The 24123-nt window shown below is 47.2% G+C and overlaps 1 protein-coding gene across 8 annotated transcripts in view; it reads right to left on the bottom strand.

Annotated features, from left to right (window-relative positions):
- GGA3 (golgi associated, gamma adaptin ear containing, ARF binding protein 3) overlaps nucleotides 1-24123 on the bottom strand; it is a 238775-nt gene that overhangs the window by 78955 nt on the left and 135697 nt on the right. For all 8 annotated transcript variants that reach the window (XR_003856543.1, XM_029600548.1, XM_029600549.1 and 5 more), the window contains 2 exons: nucleotides 9676-9921; nucleotides 9063-9130 (listed from right to left, as the gene is read on the bottom strand). Coding sequence is in view for 7 of the 8 variants with exons in the window: in XM_029600548.1 (XP_029456408.1) it covers nucleotides 9063-9130; nucleotides 9676-9921 (314 nt within the window). In the remaining variant the exon portion in view is untranslated. The remainder of the gene's footprint in view (nucleotides 1-9062; nucleotides 9131-9675; nucleotides 9922-24123) is intronic.

Here is a 24123-nt window from a genome sequence, read left to right as displayed (position 1 = left end):
TTTTTATAGCACCAATATATCTACCACATATTAAACAGAAGATAAAGACCAATTGGGCTCACTCAGTCTGCCTAGTTATCTTTTCTGCTTTTTTTTTACCACTTTGAGTAGATGAACATATAAATTCCCTTACTTAAGCTAACATCAGCTCCTCCTCCCTATGACTTTTGCCTAACCTCTCAAATCTCTTCCTACCATGGCCCTCTCTATCTGTCCCAAGCATGTCTAAATTTTGTTACAGAGCTGGATTTAACCCCCTTTGCTGGTAGGTTACTACAGGCCCTGTAATATTCTTTTTTGGTTCTTACATTTAATCCAACACGCAAGCCTCCTCCCATGATCTTATCTTCAATCTTTGTAATAAATTACACAGCCACCAAAACTAGCAAGGCTCTTGTCTCAACACCTGGCCACTTCATACACGTTGATATTAGAATTATAAAAAGCTCAACCTATACCAACCTTTAGCAAATAGAGATTCAAACCTGCAGCACTGTCTCAAGAGCTGTGATGATGACCCTGAGTTCTAGATGTACATAATTACCCAAACACCAAGAAGATCCCATGCTACTGATGCAATTAATGGCAGTAGCTATTCCCTAAGAAAACTTGATTAATAGCAGTTAATGGACTTATCCTCCCAGAACTTATCTAAACCTTTTTTGAACCAGCTACACTAACTGCACTAACCACATCCTCTGGCAACAAATTCCAGAGCTTAATTGTGCAGAGTGAAAAAGAATTTTCTCAGATTAGTCTTAAATGTGCTACTTCCTAACTTCATGGAATGCCCCCTAGTCCTTCTATTATCCGAAAGTGTAAATAACCGATTCACATCTACTCGTTTAAGACCTCTCATGATCTTAAAGACCTCTATCATAGCAGGTAATGATTCTTTGAACTCCCTGAGTGACACAGCCCTCAGGTAATGAACACACCTCAGCCGTCTCTTCTCCAAGCTAAACAATCCTAACCTCTTCAGCCTTTCCTCATAGGGGAGCTGTTCCATCCCCTTTATCATTTTGGTTGCCCTTCTCTGTACCTTCTCCATCGCAACTATATATTTTTTGAGATTCGGCGACCAGAATTGTACACAGTATTCAAGGTGCGGTCTCACCATGGAGCAATACAAAGGCATTATGACATTTTCCATTTTATTAACCATTCCCTTCCTAATAATTCCTAACATTCTGTTTGCTTTTTTGACTGCTGCACCACACTGAGCTGACGATTTAAAAGTATTATCCACTATGATGCCTAGATCTTTTTCCTGGGAGTATGTAGTGTACTTGGATTTTCAGATGGCATTTGACAAAGTTCCTCATGAGAGGCTTCTAGGAAAAATAAAAAGTCATGGGATAGGTGGCGATGTCCTTTCGTGAATTACAAACTGGCTAAAAGACAGGAAACAGAGAGTAGGATTAAATGGACGATTTTCTCAGTGAAAGGGAGGGGGCAGTGAAGTGTCTCAAGGATCTGTATTGGGACTCTTAATTTTCAATATATTTATAAATGATCTGGAAAGAAATACGACAAGTGAGGTAATCAAATTTGCAGATGATACAAAATTGTTCAGAGTAGTTAAATCACAAGCAGATTGTGATAAATTGCAGGAAGACCTTGTGAGGCTGGAAAATTGGGCATCAAAATGGCAGATGAAATTTAATGTGGACAAGTGCAAGGTGATGCATATAGGGAAAAATAACCCATGCTATAGTTACACAATGTTAGGTTCCATATTAGGTGCTACTACCCAAGAAAGAGATCTAGGCGTCATAGTGGATAACACATTGAAATCGTCGGTTCAGTGTACTGTGGGAGTCAAAAAAGCAAACAGAATGTTGGGAATTATTAGAAAGGGAATGGTGAATAAAACGGAAAATGTCATAATGCCTCTGTTATCGCTCCATGGTGAGACCGCACCTTGAATACTGTGCACAATTCTGGTCGCCGCATCTCAAAAAAGATATAATTGCGATGGAGAAGGTACAGAGAAGGGCTACCAAAATGATAAGGGGAATGGAACAGCTCCCCTATGAGGAAAGACTAAAGAGGTTAGGACTTTTCAGCTTGGAGAAGAGACGGCTGAGGGGGGATATGATAGAGGTGTTTAAAATCATGAGAGGTCTAGAACAGGTAGATGTGAATCGGTTTTTTACTCTTTCGGATAATAGAAAGACTAGGGGGCACTCCATGAAGTTAGCATGTGGCACATTTAAAACTAATCGGAGAAAGTTATTTTTCACTCAACGCACAATTAAACTCTGGAATTTGTTGCCAGAAGATGTGGTTAGTGCAATTAGTATAGCTGTGTTTAAAAAAGGATTGGATAAGTTCTTGGAGGAGAAGTCCATTACCTGCTATTAATTAAGTTGACTTAGTTTTTGGGTACTTGCCAGGTTTTTATGGCCTGGATTGGCCACTGTTGGAAACAAGATGCTGGGCTTGATGGACTCTTGGTCTGACACAGTATGGCATGTTCTTATGGAACCTAACATTGTGTAACTACACAAGGGTTAATTTTCCCTATATGCAACACCTTGCACTTGTCCACATTAAATTTCATCTGCCATTTGGATGCCCAATCTTCCAGTCTTTGAAGGTCCTCCTGTAATGTATCACAATCTGCTTGTGATTTAACTACTCTGAATAATTTTGTATCGTCCGCAAATTTGATAACCTCAATCATCGTATTCCTTTACAGATCATTTATATAAATATTGAAAACCACTGGTCCCAGTACGATCCCTGAGGTACTCCACTGTTTACCCTTTTCCACTGAGAAAACTGACCATTTAATCCTACTCTCTATTTCCTGTCTTTTAACCAGTTTGTAATCCACGAAAGGACATCGCCTCCTATCCCATGACTTTTTAGTTTTCTTAGAAGCCTCTCATGAGGGACTTTGTCAAACGCCATCTGAAAATCCAAATACACTACATCTACCGGTTCACCTTTATCCACATGTTTATTAACCTCTTCAAAAAAATGAAGCAGATTTGTTAGGCAAGACTTCCCTTGGGTAAATCCATGTTGATTGTGTTCCATTAAACCATGTCTTTCTATATGCTCTACGATTTTGATCTTGAGAATAGTTTCCACTATTTTTCCCGGCACTGAAGACAGGCTGACTGGTCTATAGTTACCAGTTACTTGCTTCTGTTTGGTCCTGACTCCGTTCCCGTGTTCCTGCCTGTTCCAGCTCCATTCCTGTGGTTCTGCTTCTGCCTTCGGTTGCCTCTTCGGTTTTGACTTCAGCCTGGTATCTGGATTCCTCTATCTGCTGCCCGTCCTGACCTCTGGCATGTTCTCCGGCTTCCTCTTGTCTTCTGCCTGCCCTGATCTCTGGCCTGGTTCTTCGTTTTGCACCTCTGCTGCCCGGTACAATTCCTGGACCATCAACGCCTCTTCAGACGTCTGCCAGCCCCGACTCGGACAGCCCTCCGGACTTCCTCCGCCAGGAAATCTTCGCCTAAGTCCTGCCGGCCCGGCACCCAAGGGTTCAACCTGCGGGGAACGAGGGCTAGTATAGGTGAAGTTCCTGTCAGGTCTCCTGGCCCAGGTCCACCTCCCGGCTATGAGTGCCACTGTAGGCCTCCCTTCAGTGGATCTTCCAACTCTCGAACTGGCTCAAAGGTTCATGTTTCCAACAGTTTGCCAAGGCCATGGACCCGGCGGATCTTTCTGGTCCCCAGGCCATTCCAGGCATGGCCCAATGTCTGCAGCACTGCTTGGACCTCTTGGCAGCTACAGTTGATAGATTGGCCAATCCCTGGACTCGGCTCCCCAAGTTGCAGCTCCACCTCCAGCTCCTGTTCCGGCTCCAGCACCTGCCACATCTCTGCATCTGCCTGCGCCACCCCGCTATGCTGGAGACCCCAAGCAGTGCTGGGGTTTTCTCAACCATTTCTTTATGCGCTTCACCCTCCAGTCTGTGCAGTTTCCATCTGACCAGGTAAAGACGACTTACATATTATCTTTATTGGACAGCAGAGCCCTGGCTTGGGCCTCTCCCTTGTGGGAGCGAGGCGATTTCCTGCTCGGAGATATTCAGCAGTTTGTCCATGCATTCAAGCAAGTATTCGATGAACCAGATCGACATTCCACAGCTGCTACCAAACTCCTCCACCCATGCCAGGGGGCTCGGCCCTTGGTTGACTATGCAATCGAATTCCATACCTTGGTGTCGGAGTTGGGCTGGTGGGAGGACAGTCTACGAAGCATCTACCTAGAAGGCCTGTCCTCCAGGATAAACTCGCTGCCCGGGATCTCCCAGATGATCTTGAAGCATTGATTGACCTTGACTGGGTGGTTTGACCGCCATCTTCAGCAGCAGGCCCGGGAGTTAAAGCCTGGTTGTAGATGGTACCACTGGCTCCGTCCTTCTCCCGGCCGCTGGCTCCTCCGCCTGAACACCACGCTGCCCGAGGAGAAGCACCCATGCAGCTGGGTCGCAGTCTACTCACTCCGAGGAGAGGCAGTGCCGTTGTTCTCTGGCCCTGTGCCTCTATTGCAGTGGCAAGGGTCACCTGTTGGCCCAGTGTAAGGAGCAGCCGGAAAACCCCCGAGCCTAGGTGTCACTACGGAGCTGGCCCTAGGCTGTGTGAATCCTGTTCCCCAATGCACGATTCCAGTATCTCTGAAATACTCAGGTGGATCGTTCTCAACGTTGGCCTTCATTGACTGGTGCTGGAGGAAATTTCATCCTGGCAGATGTGGTAGAACAATTACAGCTTCCTGTCCTGCCATGTACCCCACCACTGCGGATATCCTCCATTCACGGCACTCCTCTTCCTGGCCGAGTTTCTGCCATGACCGCTCCCGTGTTCCTCCGCATCTGGGTTCTCCATGAGGAGTCTCTTTTTACATTCTAGAAAAGGCGATCCATCCCATAGTGTTGGGTCTACCCTGGCTCCAGAAGCATTCTCCACTCATAGACTAGGACACTCTCCAAATCACTGCTTAGAGTCCAAATTGCTTCTCTGTGTGCTTACCAAAGTTGCCTCGTCCTAGTGTTCCTCTGGCAGCCACCCCCTTGACGCTTCCACCGCAGTACAAGGATTTCACCGATGTCTTCTCTAAGGAAAAGGCTGAGACCCTCCCGGAGCATTGGCCCTTTGACTGTGCTATTGACTTACTACCTGGCTCTACGACCCTCCGAGGTCGTGTTTGTCCTTGTCCTTACCAGAGATACAAGTTATGACGCAATACATTCAAGATAATTTGGACAGAAGATTCATTCGACCCTCGACTTTCCCGGCGGGAGCTGGGTTTTTCTTCATCGCTAAAAAGGACGGTTCCCTCAGACCATGTATAGTCTATCTTGGTCTCAATGTCATCACCCGCCGGGACAGATATTCTCTTCCGCTCATCCCCAAACTCCTGGACCGCCTACAAGGGGCTAACGTTTTTACTAAGCTCGACCTTCGAGGAGCATACAATTTAGTATGGATCAAACTGGGTGACGAATGGAAAACCGCATTCAACATTCATGATGGGCATTAAGAGTACCTAGTAATGCCCTTCAGACTATGTAATGCTCCAGTGGTTTTCCAAAACCTCATGAATGAGGTCTTCCATGACATGCTCCACTCATCTGTAATTGTGTACCTAGACAACGTACTATTGTACTCGAAGGATCTCTCCACCCATTGACAGGAGGTGCGCCGAGTACTACGACGACTCCGGGAGAACCGTCTCTTCGCCAAGCTGGAGAAATGTCTGTTTGAGCAGAAGTCCTTGCCATTCCTAGGATACATAGTGTCCACCACCGGATTCCAGATGGATCCCGAGAAGGTCTCCGCCATTACAGACTGGCCACATCCGGTAGGAATCAAGGCCTTCCAGCGCTTCCTTGGCTTTGCAAACTTCTACCGGCACTTCATCTCCCACAACTCGCAAAAAGGAGCTCCACTCACCGCCCTAACTAGAAAGGGGGCCAAAGCCAAGGATTGGCCACCAGAGGCACTCCAGGCCTTTGAAGATCTAAAGCAGGCTTTCCTTCTCGACTCCTGCTTATGCCACAGTAATCCTTCACGACCCTTCGTCATTGAGGTGGATGCTTCTGACCTGGCCATGGGGGCGGTCCTTAGCCAATTCTCCAGCAAGGCGTGCTACTTCCCTGCTCCTACTATTCACGGAAGTTCTCTCCCGCTGAAAGAAATTATGGCATTGGCGATAAGGAGCTCCTCGCCATAAAGATGGCCTTCGAAGAATGGCGACAATGGCTGGAGGGGGCCCAGCATCCAATTGTGGTATACAACGACCACAAAAACTTAGAATACCTGTGTCGGGCTCAACGGCTGAACCCTCGACAAGCTCGCTGGTCCTTGTTTTTCAGCCGGTTCAACTTTTCTTTACGATACCGACCAGCGTCAAAGAATGCCAGAACAGATGCCCTCTCCCGCACCTCTGAAACTGAGGACACACCAACTGCACCTCAATACATCCTAGACCCAGCTAAGGTCCATCTAGCTGCCACCAATTTGGTTCCCCTGGGCAAGATGGTAGTGCCTATCCACCTGCGTAAGAGAGTCCTCTCATGGGCACACGACTCTCTGACGGCCGGGCATCCCGGCAGGGCCCAGACGCTGGAACTCCTGACCCGCTACTATTGGTGGCCACACGTCAGTCAAGATGTTCGGGCATATGTTAGTTCCTGCCCAACTTGTGCCCGACAGAAGCCATTACCTGGTCGCCCATGGGGACTTTTGCAGCCACTCACCGTGCCAGCAGAGCCCTGGACCCATATCTCTATGGACTTTGTAGCTGACCTACCTCTGTCCGAGGGGAAGCAGGACATCTGGGTCACTATTGATAGATTTTCAAAGATGGCCCACTTCGTGGCCCTTCCGAAGCTCCCTACTGCACCTGAACTCGCCCAACTTTTCACACAACATATCTTTCACTTGCATGGATTGCCACAATACATCACCTCCGATCGAGGGTCACAGTTCACGGCCAAATACTGGAGAGCGCTTTGCAAAAGGTTTGGGGTCCAGTTAGACTTCATGTCAGCATTTAATCCCCAAAGTAACGGCCAAGCAGAGCGGACTAACTGCACCTTGAAAGCATTCCTCCACTCCTTCGTAGGAGACAAACAAGATGACTGGGTAGCCTTGTTACCTTGGGAAGAATTCTCCTACAATCATCACATCCTCTCAGCAACAGGTGCCTCTCCTTTCCAAGTTGTTTTTGGGAAACAGCCTAAATCACCCTTAGCACTTCCACTGATGGTGCCCTTGCCTGCAGCTCAGGGCCCAGCAGCTCCACTCACTCTGGAACTCCACTCAAGCCAATTTGCAGCGGGCAGCTGATTCCGCCAAGAAAGACGTGGATAGACACCGTCGCAAGGCTCCGCTCCTCAACCCCGGAGATCGAGTCTGGGTGAGCACCTGCCACATCCGCCTTCGAATCCCCTCCATGTGGCTGGCTCCCAAGTACATAGCACCCTTTGTAGTCACTGAACGCTTGGGTCCCGTTCTCCTACCTCTTACATTTACCGTCCAGCTTAAAGATACACAATGTATTTCATGTCTCGCTGCTAAAACCACTAGTACTCTCAACTTTTCACCATAAACCACCTGAGCCTCTGAACGTAGTTGCTGATGAAGATCTCATCTACCAAGTACAGGATATTTCGGATGTTCGGTTCCATCATAGACGTTGGGAATACTTGATCTCGTGGGAGGGCTTCGGCCCGGAGGAGAACACTTGGGACCCCGCCTCCAACATCTTAGATAAATCCCTTCTCCACCAATTCCATCGGGATCATCCAGACAAGCCGAGTCCTCCTGGGAGGGGGCGTAAGAGGGGGGCTACTATTGGGAAACCTGGCCGCAGGCAGCCGCAGCCGGGTCCCCCTTCTCTTACCAGCAGACGTCGGTGCTCCCCGCTGCCTTCTTCAACCCGGGCCAGGCCACTCCGGGGGCTTGCCGTGGCGTTCACCCCACGAGGTAGACGCCGCCGAACTCTTCTGGGGCTCCGCCTCCTTAGGCGCGCACGTATCGGCCCGGGATTTAAAGGGGCCACGGCGGGAAACCTCGACCCGGCCCCAAATCCCACGTCATCAGCAGAGGCCTATTTAAGGCCGCCTCAGACTCCTCTGCTTTGCCTTGGCAACAGATCGACTCTCCTGAGTAGCTAGTTGCTTGTTCTTGTTTGGTCCTCCAATCTAGTGTTCCTGCTTGTTCCTTACTCCGTTGCCGTGTTCCTGTCTGTTCCAACTCTGTTCCTGTGGTTCCGCTCCTGCTCACACTCCTGCCTTCAGTTGCCTCTTCGGTTTTGACTTCAGCCTGGTATCTGGATTCTTCTGTCTGCTGCCCGTCCTGACCTCTGGCATGTTCTCCAGCTTCCGCTTGTCTTCTGCCTGCCCCGACCTCTGGCCTGGTTCTTCGTTTTGCACCTCTGCTGCCCACCACGACTGCTGGACTGTCACCGCCTCTTCAGACTTCTGCCAGTCCTGACTCGGACAGCCCACAGACTTCCTCCGTCAGAAGACCTTCGCCTAAGTCCTGCCGGCCCCAGCACCTAAGGGTTCAACCTGTGGGGAACGAGGGCTGGTATAGGTGAAGTTCCTGTCAGGTCTCCTGGCCCAGTTCCGCCTCCTGACTACGAGTGCCACTGTAGGCCTCCCTTCAGTGGATCTTCTCTTGAGCTGGTTCAAGGGTCCACGTTTCCAACATTAGAGCTGGACATTCTTTATTGCTCCTCTTTTTTTTTGGTAGCATTGAAAAGTGTTGAGGGGCTGCCACGGCAGCAAGGCAACTTGAAACAAGTTTGTAGATAAAGAGGAAGCAAAAGTATGAAGTAACAAAAAGAGTGTGTACATCTGTATGGAAGCTTGGACAAACAACGACGCACGAGAAGCTCACGAGGCAGCATGCATGCAGGAACTGCCACACATGTTCAATACAGTATAGACTCTATTGAGCTTAGAGATGGGATCATTTGGTGTCATCAGATGACATCACCCACATGTCATAAGATAATTCAGCCCTGCTTATAGATGGAGAATGATATTTTTGCATGTTTCCCAGAGAAACTCCTCTCATGTTTCATACCTGGAACATGTTCCATTGGCTGCTTCTTGCTGACTCTGTCTCAGCACTGGGGGCTGGATCATTCAGACCTACCATTAAAGCAGAGAAAAGAAATCCTAAGAAACAGGAAGAGAAGGAATATAACACCTCTACATGGTATAGTCCACAAGCAGCTAATCCTGGACGAGAAAGGAGATGGTACACAAAACAGATTATGTTTCTGTAAGTCCCACACCCTTGCAGGGTCACAGAAGCTGATGATGTATAAACTATTAAAATGTTCACTTTATCAAGCACACACCATCAGAGGTGCTATACTTTGTGGTGGTTTTGAAATGATGACAAATGACCACTTGCAACTAGACACAGATCATCCAACTCATTTAACTTCTAGCATAGCACATAACAGAAACTTTTCAAAATGACTGGGGGTGCTAAACTCAACACAAATTATCTCTTCTTGGATATAGTGAAGGAATGTACTTAATAATGGGGATGCTCAAACCCTCACAGAGCTGGCACCTATGGGGTAGCACCCAGGGATCCAGAGGTGGAAGACCAGAGTAATAACACACTAAAATAGTGCAACACGGTGTGAAGTGGAATAAAATGTAGCAAAGTATTAACCTCTTACCTAAACACAGCAGCTCTTCATCCAGCAGGGACAGTGAATTGGTAGTGCTAAGGGTGTTTTCCACTTGACCTGAAGCCCGACTCAGAGAATGGCCAGATAATGGGGGTGGTGGTGGGAGGATGGGGATCACTGATGGTAGTGGTGGTTGTAATGCTGGTTCCACTGGCAATGATGGAGGTGGAGGGGAGGAAACATCGAATCCCACTAGATCAATGAGGGTGCTGAGATTGTTGGATGGTTGACTATCTACAATATTAAGAAGGCAAATGTTACTAGAAAATGTCAAAATATGTTTGGACCAACACAAATAAAACAGAGCAAGAATTTTTTTTGGGGAGGGGAAATTAGAAATGCTGTGTATGCCTTAAATGGGACTCAGAAAAATCACACATAAGTGACCTTCAGCATTTGAGAAGACCATACAATGTGGCAGCAGTGAAATACACCAGGAACGAAAATTATCAAGTAAGAACCAATCTTCCCTTCCCTGTACGTAGTTAGATCAGCTTGGACTCCTGGGATGTTCCTAAGCCTTTTAAACTCAGTGGGACCTGAAGAGTCCCGCTCACAGAACACTTTCCCCAAAATCAGCCCACAGTCAGAGCCTCGACATCCAACTGACAGTGTCTGAAGAAAGTGTGCAGCGAATTCCAATCGCTGCCCTGCATATTTTCTGTGGCGACACCTGCTGGGCCTCAGCCCAAGCAGCTGCCTGTGAATGTTTTGAATGAACCCTCAAGCCTTCAGATACCGACTGGCCCCTAGAAATATAAATCAAACTGATTGCCTGCTTGAGCCAATGTGCAATCGTAACTTTGGAAGCTTGACACCCTTTCCTTGGGCCATTTCATAGAACAAAAAGGTAGTCCGATGTACGAAAATCATTAGTGACTTTCAGATATCGTAACAATGCCCGGTGGACGTCCAAAAGTCTCAGCTCCCTTGCATGAGGAGCTGAGGAATCAGATGCAAATTCCAGAAAGGCTGGAATTTCCATCGTCGGATAAACATGGAGTGCCAAGATTACCTTAGGCAGAAAGGAAGAGACTGTGTGTGTGTGTAATGACACCCCTGCCTCCAAAACCTGCAAAAACAGATTCTGGCAGGATAATGTCCTTGCTGAACAAATAGCCACCAGAAAAACCACCTTAAGCGTTAACTCCTTCAAAGTCGCTCTCCTCAGAGGTTCAAAAGGAGCCGCACATAAAGCAGTAGGCACCAAATTCAGATTCTAAGATGGACATGGCTTCCTTGCTGGCAGTCGTAAGTTCTTTGCTCCACGAAGAAAACATACAACATCCAGATGCGTGGACAGGGAATAACCTTGTACTTTACCACAAAGACAACCAAGGGCCACTACCTGTACCCTCAGAGAATTTAAGGCCAAACCTTTTTCCAAACCCTCCTGCAGGAATGTCAAAATATGCGCCACTGTAGCTTGCAATGCCTGCACATCTCGACCCATACACCAGGACTTGAAGACTTTCCAGACACGCACATAAGATATAGACATGGAAGTTCGCCTGGCCTGCAGTAAGGTAGTAATAACCGCTTCTGGATAATCCTACTGTCTTAATCACCTCCTCTCAAAAGCAAGGCTGCGAGACAGAAGTGAGCCGCCTGTTCTGAAAATATGGGTCCATAATGGAGAAGATTCTCTAGATGGCTGAACCTCAGGGGCCTGTCTATGGCCATGTTGACAAGGTCCGTGATCCAAGGACAACGTGGCCACTCCAGAGCCACTAGAATCACGTCTCCTGGAGGGTCTCTATCCGCCTTATCACCTTGCCACCAGAAGCCATGGAGGAAAGACATACAGCAGCATGCAGAACTAGAGCGTTGATGCCCTCTTCACCATGCTCTCTTCTTCGGCTGAAGAACCACGGCACTTTCGTGTTTCTTCTGGTCGCTATTACGTCCATATGAGGTGATCCCCACTTCTTGCAAATTAGAGTCATCGCTGCCTCTGACAGCTTCCACTCTCCTAGGTCCAATGACTTGCGACTCAGGAAGTCCGCCTGTTCATTGTCCATCCCGGCAATGTGTGACAGCAATATCCTCTCCAAATGCTGCTCTGCCCAGAGGACTAATTCTTACACCTTCTGTGCCACTGCTCAACTCCTGGTTCCACCCTGGCAAATGATATAAGCTACTGTAGTTGCATTGTTCATCAGAACTTTCACTGAATGACCTTGTAATCTTGGAAGAAAAGCACAACGCAAATCATACCGCTGTCGTCTCTATTTATTTATTTTTAATTTTTATATACCGATGTTCCTGTATAGAATACATATCGCACCGGTTTACAGAGAACTGAACTGTCGCCTCGGGGCGGATACATTGAAACAAGGTTGAAATTAAACTTACAGGGAACAAGTGGAATGCAATTCAAAACATGATTAGTTAAAATAAAGTACAAATCAAAACATATTTACAATGGGATTGGTGGACCAGCGACTGAAAGGCTCGATTCATCAGCTCTTAGCTCTCAGGGAACGCTTGGCTAAATAGCCAAGTCTTTAGCTTCTTTTTGAATACTAAGCGATTAATAGACCAAGAAGCCTCTTTCTTCAACCACTGGCTCTGGGCCACCTGATCCTGACACACAGCTCCCCCAGCCTGAGAGACCAGCATTGTAATGACCACCACCCAATCTGGAACTTCCAGAGGCACACCCCATCCATACTGGCCCAAAGAAGCCACCAAGAGAGAGTGTTCCTGCCTTCCACCTCCAGCAGGAGACCCTGAAATTCCCCTGACAAAGGATTCCATTGGGAGAGAAAAGCCCTCTGGAGAGGTCACATATGTGTGAATGCCCAAGGGACCAACTCCAAGGTTGAAGCCATAGAACCCAGGACCTGCAAATAGTCCCAATCACTGGGCGTTGACAGCCCTAGCAGGCAACAAATTTTCCACTGAAACTTCCACAACCTGTCCTCTGTGAGGAATACTCTCCCCTTCCTTGTACTGAACCACGCCCCTAAATTCTCCAGGGACTGAGAGATAACAAGCTGACACTTTGGAAGATTCACCACCCAGCCTAGCAACTGTAATCGGTCCAGCACCTTTTACACTAACTGCCAATAGAGATCCTCTGACTTTGCCCTGATGAATCAATCATCCTGATATGGATGCACTAGCACCCCTTCCTTTCTTAACACCACCACCATTACCTTGGTGAACACATATGTGGTGCTATTGCTAGGCCAAAGGAAAGGTCTCAAAACTGAAGATGTTTCCAGAGAATCATAAATCGCAGAAACCTTTGGTGGTCCTGCCTGACGGCTATGGGCAGATAAGCCTCTGACAAATCTAGAGATGTCAAGAACTCGCCTCCTTGTAACGCCACGATGACTAACCTTCCATGCGGAACCGCGGAACTCTGAGGGCTGAATTTATCTTCTTTAAATCCAGGATGGGATTGAAAGACCATTCCTTCTTTGAAACCACGAAATAGATGGAATACCTCGCTGTTCTCTGTTTCCCTATAGGAACTGGCACTAAGGCCCCCAAATTTCAAACGATCCACCATCTCTCGGACCGCCAACTGCTTCATAAGCAGACCACAAGGAGAAAGGACAAAGGCATCCCAGATCAGATAAGCAAAATTTAAAGCGTAGCTGTCTCTTACCACCTCAAGGACCCACTGGTCCATGGTAATCTTGACCCATTCGTCAAAAAAAAGCAATAAATACTTTCCGACAGCCAGAATCTAAGAGTGGGCTGGCCTTGCATCATTGTGAAGGGTTTGTGCTTCCTGAACCTGTCCCAGAATTGTCCCTGGTGGCTCTATGGCCCCCTCAAAAGGACTGCCCCCAGGACGAAAACTGGCACTGTGGACCCCCAGAACGTTTAGACTGACGGAATCTTCTGCTGTCTCGAAACCTCGTCCATGCCGGTACCAATTTTCTACCCTTAGGTTTGTCCTTCGGCAACTTGTGCACCTTGGTTTGACCCAGATGCTTCATAACCTTCTCCAAGTCTTCTCCAAACAACAACTTTCCTTTAAAAGGAAGTACTCCAAGCTGCAACTTGGACCAAATGTCCGCTGACCAATTCCGTAACCATAGCAGTTGCCTAGCGGACACTGCCGACATTATAATACGTGAAGAGGCTCTGATTAGATCATAAAAGGCATTGATTCCATACGCCACCGCTGCTTCCAGCCAACTCGCCAGTTGTGCTTCTGCTTCTCCCACAGGATGCGACTCCTGCAACTGCTGGACCCAATGGAGGCACGCCCTCTGCACCAGACTGTGGCACACTGCAGACCTGATGGCTAGAGGGGAAAACTCAAAAATCCACTTGAGATGGAGCTCCAACTTTCGATCCTGCATATCCTTCAATGCGGCGGAGCCCATTACCGAAATAGTAGTTTTCTTGGTGACTGCCAACACCAAGGCATCCACCTTGGGGCAGAGACAACAACCCCAAGGTGTCCTCCGGTGAAGGATATAGCTCTTCCGACTTGCAGACCGGACTCAGGAGTATCCCACTTCATGAACATCAGCAACTTCACAGACTTGTGGAAGGGAAAGCTGGCCCTCTCAGTCCATCCAAAACCGGTCCTGCGTCCTCCAAGTCCGATTCTTCTTGCGGCACTTTGTTCCAAGCTCCTGAAGAACTTGTGGAATCAGCGGTCCAAGTTCCTCTGTGAAAGAGGCAAACCATTTTGGGATCATCCCCTTCAGCCACAGGCTGTGAGTCCCCAGAACCCGAAGCCAAGCTAAAAAGATGCCGACATCCCTCAGTTCGCTCTTAAATTAGACTTTGTTCATGCTTTAGAACCCTAGGGGTCGAGGCCGAGAGTCAGCTTGCTCCCCCAGTGCTTTCCTGGCCAGAAAAGCCTTGTGCATAAGGAGAACAAAAACAGAGGGAAAAAAACTGAGTCATTAGAATCATGATCCTCAGGGGATCCAACATCCATGGGTCCCACATCCAGAGGGAAATCTTCCCCTTAGAGGTCACCCTGAACTATTCCAGGACCCAAAGCAGCTGGGAAGAGATGCAGAGAAGGCCCAGGCTCCCCCAAACTGCAGGAGACTGCATGGCTGGCCATGCGGCAGCATCCAAAATGGCTGCGCCCCCCCCCCCCCCGCTGCAGAGAGAAGCCCCACATGGCACGCCTTAGACGCAGCAAAAAAAAAAAAAAACGAGGGGAGGGCCCTGCTGACGTGCCTTCTCTACCAGTAGCACACCCGGCACATAGGATGAAAACAATTGAGCCGTGAATATACTCTCTGCAGGCTCGGCAAAGAGCAGCATGCGGCATATGAGCAAAAACACGCACTTGATGCCTGAAACCAGCCTTTCACAGCACCGCTGAAAAAACAGATGCCGGGAAAACTCACCTGCTGCACTGCAACCCCCTCAGTCACCTGTCCTCCCCGAACCTAGCAGCAAAACAGCGGCAGAGAAAAAAAAAAGAAAGGAAAGAGGAAGCCTAAAGAAATAAGATACTTCCCTGCGTCCTTGATGGTGCAGACAGGATCGCCAGCAGGTCACAACACTGCCTCGTGAAAGCTGAGGGATCTGGACCATTAGATGTCAGCCACACGGTAACAGGAGCAAGCTAAAGAAGGGTCACCAACTCCCTACTCGTCCGCCTAGTCCAGGGAGGGTAGCCCCATCAGGACCTCACAACTCCCTGGGAGGCTTCTTTTGAAATTTCTCCAATGGAGAAATTACTTATCTGATAAATTCATTTTCCTTAGTGTAGACAAATGGACTCAGGTCCAATGGGTTATGTGCTCTCCTGCCAGCAGATGGAGACGAAGTCAGGTTTCAAAGCTGACGTCACCCAAATGGCAGATGAAATATAATATTGATAAGTGTAAGTTGTTGCATATAGGGAAAAATAACCCTTGCTGTAATTACACGATGTTAGGTTCCATATTAGGAAAAAGATCTAGACCACCCAGGAAAAAGATCTAGACATCATAGTGGATAATACTTTGAAATTGTCGGCTCAGTGTGCTGCAGCAGTCAAAAAAGCTAACAGAATGTTAGGAATTATTATGCAGGGAATGGTTAATAAAACAGAAAATGTCATAATGCCCCTGTATCTCTCCATGGTGAGACCGCACCTTGAATACTGTGTATAATTCTGGTTGCCGCATCTCAAAAAAGATATAGTTGCGATGGAGAAGGTACAGAGAAGGGCAACCAAAATGATAAAGGGGATGGAACAGCTCCCCTATGAGGAAAGGCTGAATAGGTTAGGGCTGTTCAGCTTGGGGAAGAGATGGCTGAAGGGGGATATGATAGAAGTCTTTAAAACAATGAGAGTAAGTGCATAATGACTATAGAGAAAGTACGTCATGTATTTTTTGAACCAGATCAATTAGAAAAATTTTTGCGTTCAAGAGAAATAACAACCTAACTCTGATGTGTCCTCAGTAGAAATGTGTTTGTTAACCCCTACCACTTTCTAATTATGATAATGATTGTAAGAATGGATAATTTGCTCCAATTTACTTTACATTGGACTCTCAGAATTTCATAGTAAAATGAGGATATAGCAATATGATAAAGTTTATGGAATATAATGATGAAATTACTTATACAGGTTTAAAAAAATGTAATGCTATTCCTTATGGTAAGGTATGTAATCCTTATTTGTATTATTTTGAAAAATTAATAAAGTATAAATTATAAAAAAAAAAAAAATAATGAGAGGTCTTGAACAAATAGATGTGAATCAGTTATTTACACTTTTGGATAATAGAAGGACTAGGGGGCATTCCATGAAGTTAGCAAGTAGCACATTTAAGTCTAATCGTAAAAAATTCTTTTTCACTCAATGCACAATTCAGCTCTGGAATTTGTTGCCAGAGGATGTGGTTAGTGCAGTTAGTGTAGCTGGGTTCAAAAAAAGGTTTGGATAAGTTCTTGGAGGAGAAGTCCATTAACTGCTATTAATCAAGTTGACTTAGGGAATAGCCACTGCTATTAATTGCATCAGTAGCATAGGATCTTCTTGGTGTTTGGGTACTTGCCAGGTTCTTGCGACCTGGTTTGGCCTCTGCTGAAAACAGGATCCTGGGCTTGATGGACCCTTGGTCTGACCCAGCATGGCAAAATTTCTTATGTTCTTATGTTCTTTTTCACTCATCGCATAGTTAAGCTCTGTAATTCATTGCCAGAGGATGTGGTTAGTGCAGTTAGCATATCTAGGTTTAAAAAAGGTTTGGATAATTCCTAGAAGAAAGATCCATAAACTGCTAATAATTAATAAGCAATAGTAGCTTGAGATTTATTTAATTTTTGGGTATTTGCCAGGTACTTGTGACTTGGATTGGCCACTGTTAGAAACAGGGTACTGGGCTTGATGGACCATTGGTCTGACCCAGTATGGCATATCTTATGTTCTTATGTTCTAGATATACCCCTGCAGTGATCTCAGCCACTCAGTATTCTCTTCAAAAAGCCATTGTGGACATATTATTAAAGAACTTGATTAGAATTTGGATACAACTTGATTAAAAACTGGAGACCACAACTGTACTCAACCAACATAAGCGCTGAATCCAACAATATTATAGATGCCCTGAACTAGGGATAGGGCAACGGCTTACCTGTAACCACAAGGAATCGAGATTCACCTCATGGGCGATTCCTTGACGCCTCTCCTGGGCAGCTGTGGGCAGGATGCTGAGTCCATCTATCTACACTAAGGAAAACGAAATTATCAGGTAAGTAATTTCTCCATTTCCTAGCATTTAGCCAGATGGACTCAGGACCAATGGGATGTACAAAAGCTACTCCCGAACGGGGCAGGAGGCTGCCCATGGTACGGTTAGCACGGCCCTCACAATAGAACCTGAAGAAGGTGTGCAAGGAAGACCACGTCACTGCTCGACAGATGTCGACAGGAAACAGTAGCTTAGCTTCCGCCCAGGATACGGCCTGGGCCCTAGTGGAACAAGCTTTGATCTAAAGGAATAAAGGCTTCCCTGCCTCCACATAAGTGCCCGTGATCACTTCTTTGATCCAGCGAGCTATGGTAGCTCGCGAAGCCACTTCACCTTGTTTTCTTCTCCCTTGAAGGACAAACAAGTGGTCTGTCTTGCGTATGGGTTCTGAGCGTTCCAGGTACTGTACTAAAAGCCTTCTGACGTTTAAGTGGAATAGTAAGTGGTAGTCTTCTGTGTCCTTGCGTCCATCTGGTTCAGGTGAAAATCCGAGACTACCTTTGGTAAGAAGGAAGGGACGGTGCAAAGCTGTAACGTTCCTGGAGTGAATTGGAGAAACGGTTCCAGACATGACAGCGTCTGTAGTTTGGAGATGCGACGAGCTGAGCATATCGCCACCAAGAATACAGTCTTCAATGTTAATAGGCGTAGAGACAGACTGCGCAGAGGCCTAAAGGAAGGCCCTGCTAAAAAGTCTAATACTAGATTGAGGTTCTATAGGGGACCGGCCACTTTAAGGGTGGTTGGAGGTGTTTAACCCCTTTTAGAAAATGGGCCAAGTCTGGATGCGCAGACAGGCGGATTCCGTTCAACTCTCCCCTGAAACAGGAGAGCGCTGCCACCTGGACCTTTCAAGGAGTTGAGGGACAATCCTTTGTTCAGGCCGCCCTCTAAAAATTCCAGAATCATGGGGATCTTGGTCGTCCGCGGGGGCACCCCGTGGTCCATGCACCAGGCCTCAAATATTCTCCAGATCCGTACATATGCCAGGGATGTTGAGAACTTCCGTGCGTGGAGCAAGGTGGCGATCATGGCCGCCAAATATCCCCGCTTCGTCAGGCGAGCCGTCTCAAGGGCAAGACCATAAGACAGAATCAAGTTGGGTCCTTGGGAAGGACCAGACCTTGTTGGAGAAGGTGCCTGTGCGGGGGGAGGCGAAGGGGACTCTCCATGAGAAGCCTCCGCATGTCTGGGCCAATCCAGGGCCACCAGAAGGACCAATCCTCTGAGGTGTTCGATCTTGCGGATGATCTTGCCCAGCAGGGACCATGGAGGGAAGGCATATAGTAAAGTCCTCCTCTGGCCAGGTCTGGACAAGGGCGTCAATCTCATCTGCGACTGAAGAACTGGGGAACCTTTGCATTGTGAGATGTGGCCAGTAGGTCGATGGACGGGAGGCCCCAGCAAACTACTAGGAGCTGGAAGGCTCTGGTCGACAACGCCCATTCCCCTGGATACAGACTCTCCCTGCTGAGAAAGTCTGCTCTGACATTGTCTTTTCCTGTGATGTGGGCGGCCGAGATCCCTTGTAGATTTAACTCCGCCCATTCCATAAGAGGTCTATTTCTATATCTAAAATGCATAAATAAAAAATTATAAAAAAAAAAAAAAGAGGTCTATTTCCAGAGACACTTGGTGGCTTTTGGTGCCTCCCTGGTGGTTGATGTAGGCTACCGTTGTTGCGTTGTCTGATATCATATGGACTGCCTGTCCCTGGAGCCTGCGGCTGAACTGCAGGCACGCTAATCTGACTGCCCATGCTTCCAGGCGATTTATGTCCCAGCGCGCCTCTTCCTCGGTCCATAGTCCCTAGGTTGTCAGTTCCTGACAGTGAGTTCCCCACCCTCGGAGGCTCGCGTATGTCGTGAGGGCAATCCAATTCGCTGGGGATAGGCTTATACCCTTCTTTAGGTGAGCTTCCTGTAGCCACCACTGGAGCCGAGAACATACTTGCATTGGTAGGTGGAGGCAGATCGAGTAGTCTTGAGACAGTGGGTTCCAACTTCACAGCAGGGAGCATTGGAGTGGCCACATGTGTGCCCTTGCCCATGGTACTACTTCCAGGGTTGACGCCATGAGGCCGAGGACCTGAAGGTAGCTCCACGCCCTGGGGCGCATCGTGTTTGTCAACCAATGCACTTGGCACATCAGCTTCCTTATCTTCAAGGGAAGGAGGAAGACCTTGTCCTGCTTGGTATCAAACCAGACTCCCAGGTACTCCAAGGATTGGGAGGGGTTGAGGCTGCTCTCGTCCATGTTCACAACACAACCGAGTTCTTGTAGGAGGGTCCTGACCCTGCTGGTCACCTGGAGGCTCTCTTCCAACAACTTCGCCAGGATCAGCCAGTTGGCTAAGTAAGGGTGCACCAGGATCTCTTCTTTCCTCAGTACCGCCGCCACAACCACCATAATTTTGGAGAATCTATTTATTTATTTATTTTAACATTTTTATATACCGACAACCGTTTGCACATCATATCGGTTTACATAAAACGTAGACAGGGTTGCCATAACAACAGGCGTAGCCTTTACAGGAAACATAAAACTGTAGCAAGAGGCTAAATATAGGATAACTGGATACAATATTTTTGAAATACAGATTAACTAGGTACAAAGTTATTGAAGGGATATCTCAGGAAGGATGCTTAGAAGAATATAAATGGGATCAGCTCAGTTATTAAGTTAACGAAAAGCTAGAAAACAAGGCCAAAGAAAACAGTGTATACAGGAAAATATGTACAATAAACTTCAAATGTAACTGATATCAATATAGTATAGTACAACACTCTGCATTCATTCATTAGCATTGTCGAATGATTCAATTAATGAGGGGTATTTGAGGGGAAGACCTGTAGAAAAAGCCAAGTTTTTAGTTTTGTTTTTTTAATTTAGGGGTGGAGGTTTCAGTGCGTAAGTCTGGAGGCATGGAGTTCCATAGGGTAGGGCCAGCCAGTGAAAAGGCTCTTTTTGTTGTGAAGGTGAGTTTAGTGGATTTGATCGAGGGGGGGCGGAGCGTTCCTTGATGGGTGGAACGAGTAGGTCTTATGGAGGTACATGGTGTGAATGGAGGGTTGATCCAATGAGTGTTCTCATTTATGATGCATTTATGAATGAGGGATAAGGTTTTGTATAGGATTCTTGATTTAATTGGTAGCCAATGTAGCTCTATGAGTGTTGGTGTGATATGGTCTCTCTTTTTAGAGTTTGTAAGGATGCGTGCTGAGGCATTCTGTAAAAGTTGTAAAGGTTTGGTATGGGTGGCAGGGAAGCCAAGGAGAAGGGCATTACAATAGTCTATTTTGGAAAAAATAATAGACTGTAGAATGGTGCGAAAGTCGGTGAAATAAAGCAATGGTCTGAGTTTTTTGATCATTTGCAGCTTGAAGTAGCAGTCACTGAGGATAGATTTTATATATATAGAATGTTGTGGGGATGGTTGCCAGGCCGAACGGCAGCACCCGGAACTGGTAATGGCGGCCCAGTACCGCAAAGTGTAGGATACGCTGTGGTCTTGATGGACTGGGATATGAAGATAGGCCTGCGAGAGGTCCAGGGAGGTTGTACGGCCATTATGACGGAGCGAAGAGTTTCCATGCGGAAGTGAATTATCTGCAGATGGCAATTGACACTCTTGAAATCCAAGATGGGTCGAAATGACCCCTCCTTCTTGGGTACGATGAAATAGATGGAATAAAGCCCCGAATTTACTTGGGGTGTAAGTACTGGGGTTATAGCCCTCAGACTGAGGAACCTTACAAACGTAGATTCCACTGCCAGTTTTTTCTGCTGGGAGTGACAATGGAGAAATTACTTACCTGATAATTTTGTTTTCCTTAGTGTAGACAGATGGACTCAGGACCAATGGGTATTGTACACTTCTGCTAGCAGATGGGAGACGGAGTCAGATTTCAAAGCTGAAGTCACTCTACATATACCCGTGCAGGAAGCTTAGCTCTTCAGTATTCTCCTCGAAAAGCCATTGTGGATATATGTTTGCTTACTAACTTAACTTGGATAAACTCGAATAACTTGATTAACTTGTTTAAACTTGAACTGGTTCAACTGAATTTTCAAACTGGAGACTGCCAGTGCACTCAATTGATCAACGCTGACACCAGATGAGACAGTGGGTGTCTTGCGCTGGGGGTAGTCCATGGCTTACCCGTATTACTTTAGTCTCGAGGTTGGTTATCCGAGGTTCTCTTCTTTTTTTTCTGGGGCAGCCGTGAGCGGGATGCTGAGTCCATCTGTCTACACTAAGGAAAATGAAATTATCAGGTAAGTAATTTCTCCATTTCTTAGTGTGTAGCCAGATGGACTCAGGACCAATGGGATGTACAAAAGCTACTCCCGCATAAGGTGGGAGACTGTCCGAGGCCCAATTAGTACTGCCCTTGCGAATGCTGTGTCTTCCCTGGCCTGAACTTCCAGGCAGTAAAACCTGGAGAAAGTGTGTATGGAAGACCACGTCACCGCCCGATAGATCTCAGCAGACGACAGCAGCTTGGTTTCCGCCCAAGAGACAGCCTGGGTTCTTGTAGAATGCGCCTTAATCTGTAGAGGTGAGGGCTTTTCTGCCTCTGTGTAGGCTGCCTTGATTACTTCTTTGATCCAGCGGGCAATGGTTGCCCAGGATGCCGCTTCCCCTTGCTTCTTCCCACTGTGAAGAACGAACAGGTGATCTGTTTTGCGCACAGGTTCCGATCTTTCCAGGTATCGGACTAGGAGTCTGCTGACATTCAGATGGCGAAGAAGGCGTGAGACCTCCGAGTCCTTATGATCATCTGGTGATGGTAGCGAGATGGTTTGATTCATGTGAAACCACTTTCGGTAAGAATGAGGGGACAGCGCGCAGTTGAATGGTTCCAGCGTGAACCTAAGGAACTGTTCCCGACAGGTAGTGCCTGAAGTTCGGAGATGCGACGAGCTGAACAGATTGCCACCAAGAATGCTGTTTTTAAAGTTAGGAGGCATAGTGACAGACCACTTGTTGGTCTGAAAGACTCCCCTGCTAGGAAGTCTAATACAATATTGAGATTCCATAGGGGCACCGTCCACTTTAGGGGTAGTCGGAGATGTTTAACTCCTCTCAGGAAACGGGACACATCTGGATGAGTTGATAATCTGATGCCGTCCACCTCGGCTCTGAAGCAGGCCAACGCGGCGACTTGGACTTTGAGGGAGTTGAGGGACAACCCCTTCTTTATCCCATCTTGTAGAAACTCCAGGATTATGGGAATTTTGGCTGTCCATGGATGGGTCCCGCGTTCTTCACACCAGCTTCGAATACTCTCCAGATCCGTATGTAAGACAGAGATGTGGAAAACTTGCGTGCTCAGATCAAGGTGTCAATGACGGACTTTGAGTAACCCCACTTCTTCAGGCTAGCCCTCTCAAGAGAGAGAATCGAGACAGATCTTCGTGGAAAATTGGGCCCTGGTGGAGAAGATCCCTGTGTGGAGGTAGGCACAGAGGGTTTCCCGCAAGTAGTCTTCGCATGTCTGCGTACCACAGTCCTCTTGGTGAGTCTGGGGCGACTAGTTGAACTAGTCCCCTGTGATGCTCTATCTTGCGGATGACCCTGCCCAGTAGTGGCCATGGAGGGATGGCATAGAGTAGGTCTTCAGCTGGCCAGTTCTAGACGAGAGTGTCGATTCCCTGGGATTGATGTTCTCTTCTGCGGCTGAAGAACCTGGGGACTTGGGCATTGAGATGGGTTGCCAGTAGATCCATGGCTGGGAGGCCCTAGCAATTTACTATCAGCTGGAAGGCTGTGGTCGACATTCCCCCAGATCTAGGCTCTCTCTGCTGAGGTAGTCTGCTGAGATGTTGTCTTTTCCCGCGATGTGGGAGGTTGAAATCCCTTGCAGGTTTATTTCCGCCCATTACATTAGGGGGTCTATTTTCAGAGACACCTGCTGGCTGATGATGTAAGTGGCTGTTGTCGCGTTGTCTGACATTACTCTGACTGACTTACCCCGGAGTCTGTGGGCGAATTGTCTGACTGCTCGAGCTTAACATAAGAACATAAGAACTTGCCATGCTGGGTCAGACCAAGGGTCCATCAAGCCCAGCATCCTGTTTCCAACAGAGGCTAAAACCAGGCCACAAGAACCTGGCAATTACCCAAACACTAAGAAGAACCCATGCTACTGATGCAATTAATAGCAGTGACTATTCCCTAAATAAAATTGATTAATAGCCATTAATGGACTTCTCCTCCAAGAACTTATCCAAACCTTTTTTGAACCCAGCTACACTAACTGCACTAACCACATCCTCTGGCAACAAATTCCAGAGCTTTATTGTGCGTTGAGTGAAAAAGAATTTTCTCTGATTAGTCTTAAAGGTGCTACTTGCTAACTTCATTGAATGCCCCCTAGTCCTTCTATTATTCGAAAGTGTAAATAACTGAGTCACATCTACTCGTTCAAGACCGCTCATGATCTTAAAGACCTCTATCATATCCCCCCTCAGCCGTCTCTTCTCCAAGCTGAACAGCCCTAACCTCTTCAGCCTTTCTTCATAGGGGAGCTGTTCCATCCCCTTTATCATTTTGGTTGCCCTTCTCTGTACCTTCTCCATCGCAACTATATCTTTTTTGAGATGCGGCGACCAGAATTGTACACAGTATTCAAGGTGCGGTCTCACCATGGAGCGATACAGAGGCATTATGGCATTTTCCGTTCTATTAACCATTCCCTTCCTAATAATTCTTAACATTCTATTTGCTTTTTTGACTGCTGCAGCACAC

This window comes from Rhinatrema bivittatum, chromosome 4, assembly GCF_901001135.1.
Source record: "Rhinatrema bivittatum chromosome 4, aRhiBiv1.1, whole genome shotgun sequence".
Classification (NCBI taxonomy): Eukaryota; Metazoa; Chordata; class Amphibia; order Gymnophiona; family Rhinatrematidae; genus Rhinatrema; species Rhinatrema bivittatum.
Note: the sequence above shows the minus strand (reverse complement) of the source record. Positions and strands in the feature narration are given on the sequence as shown.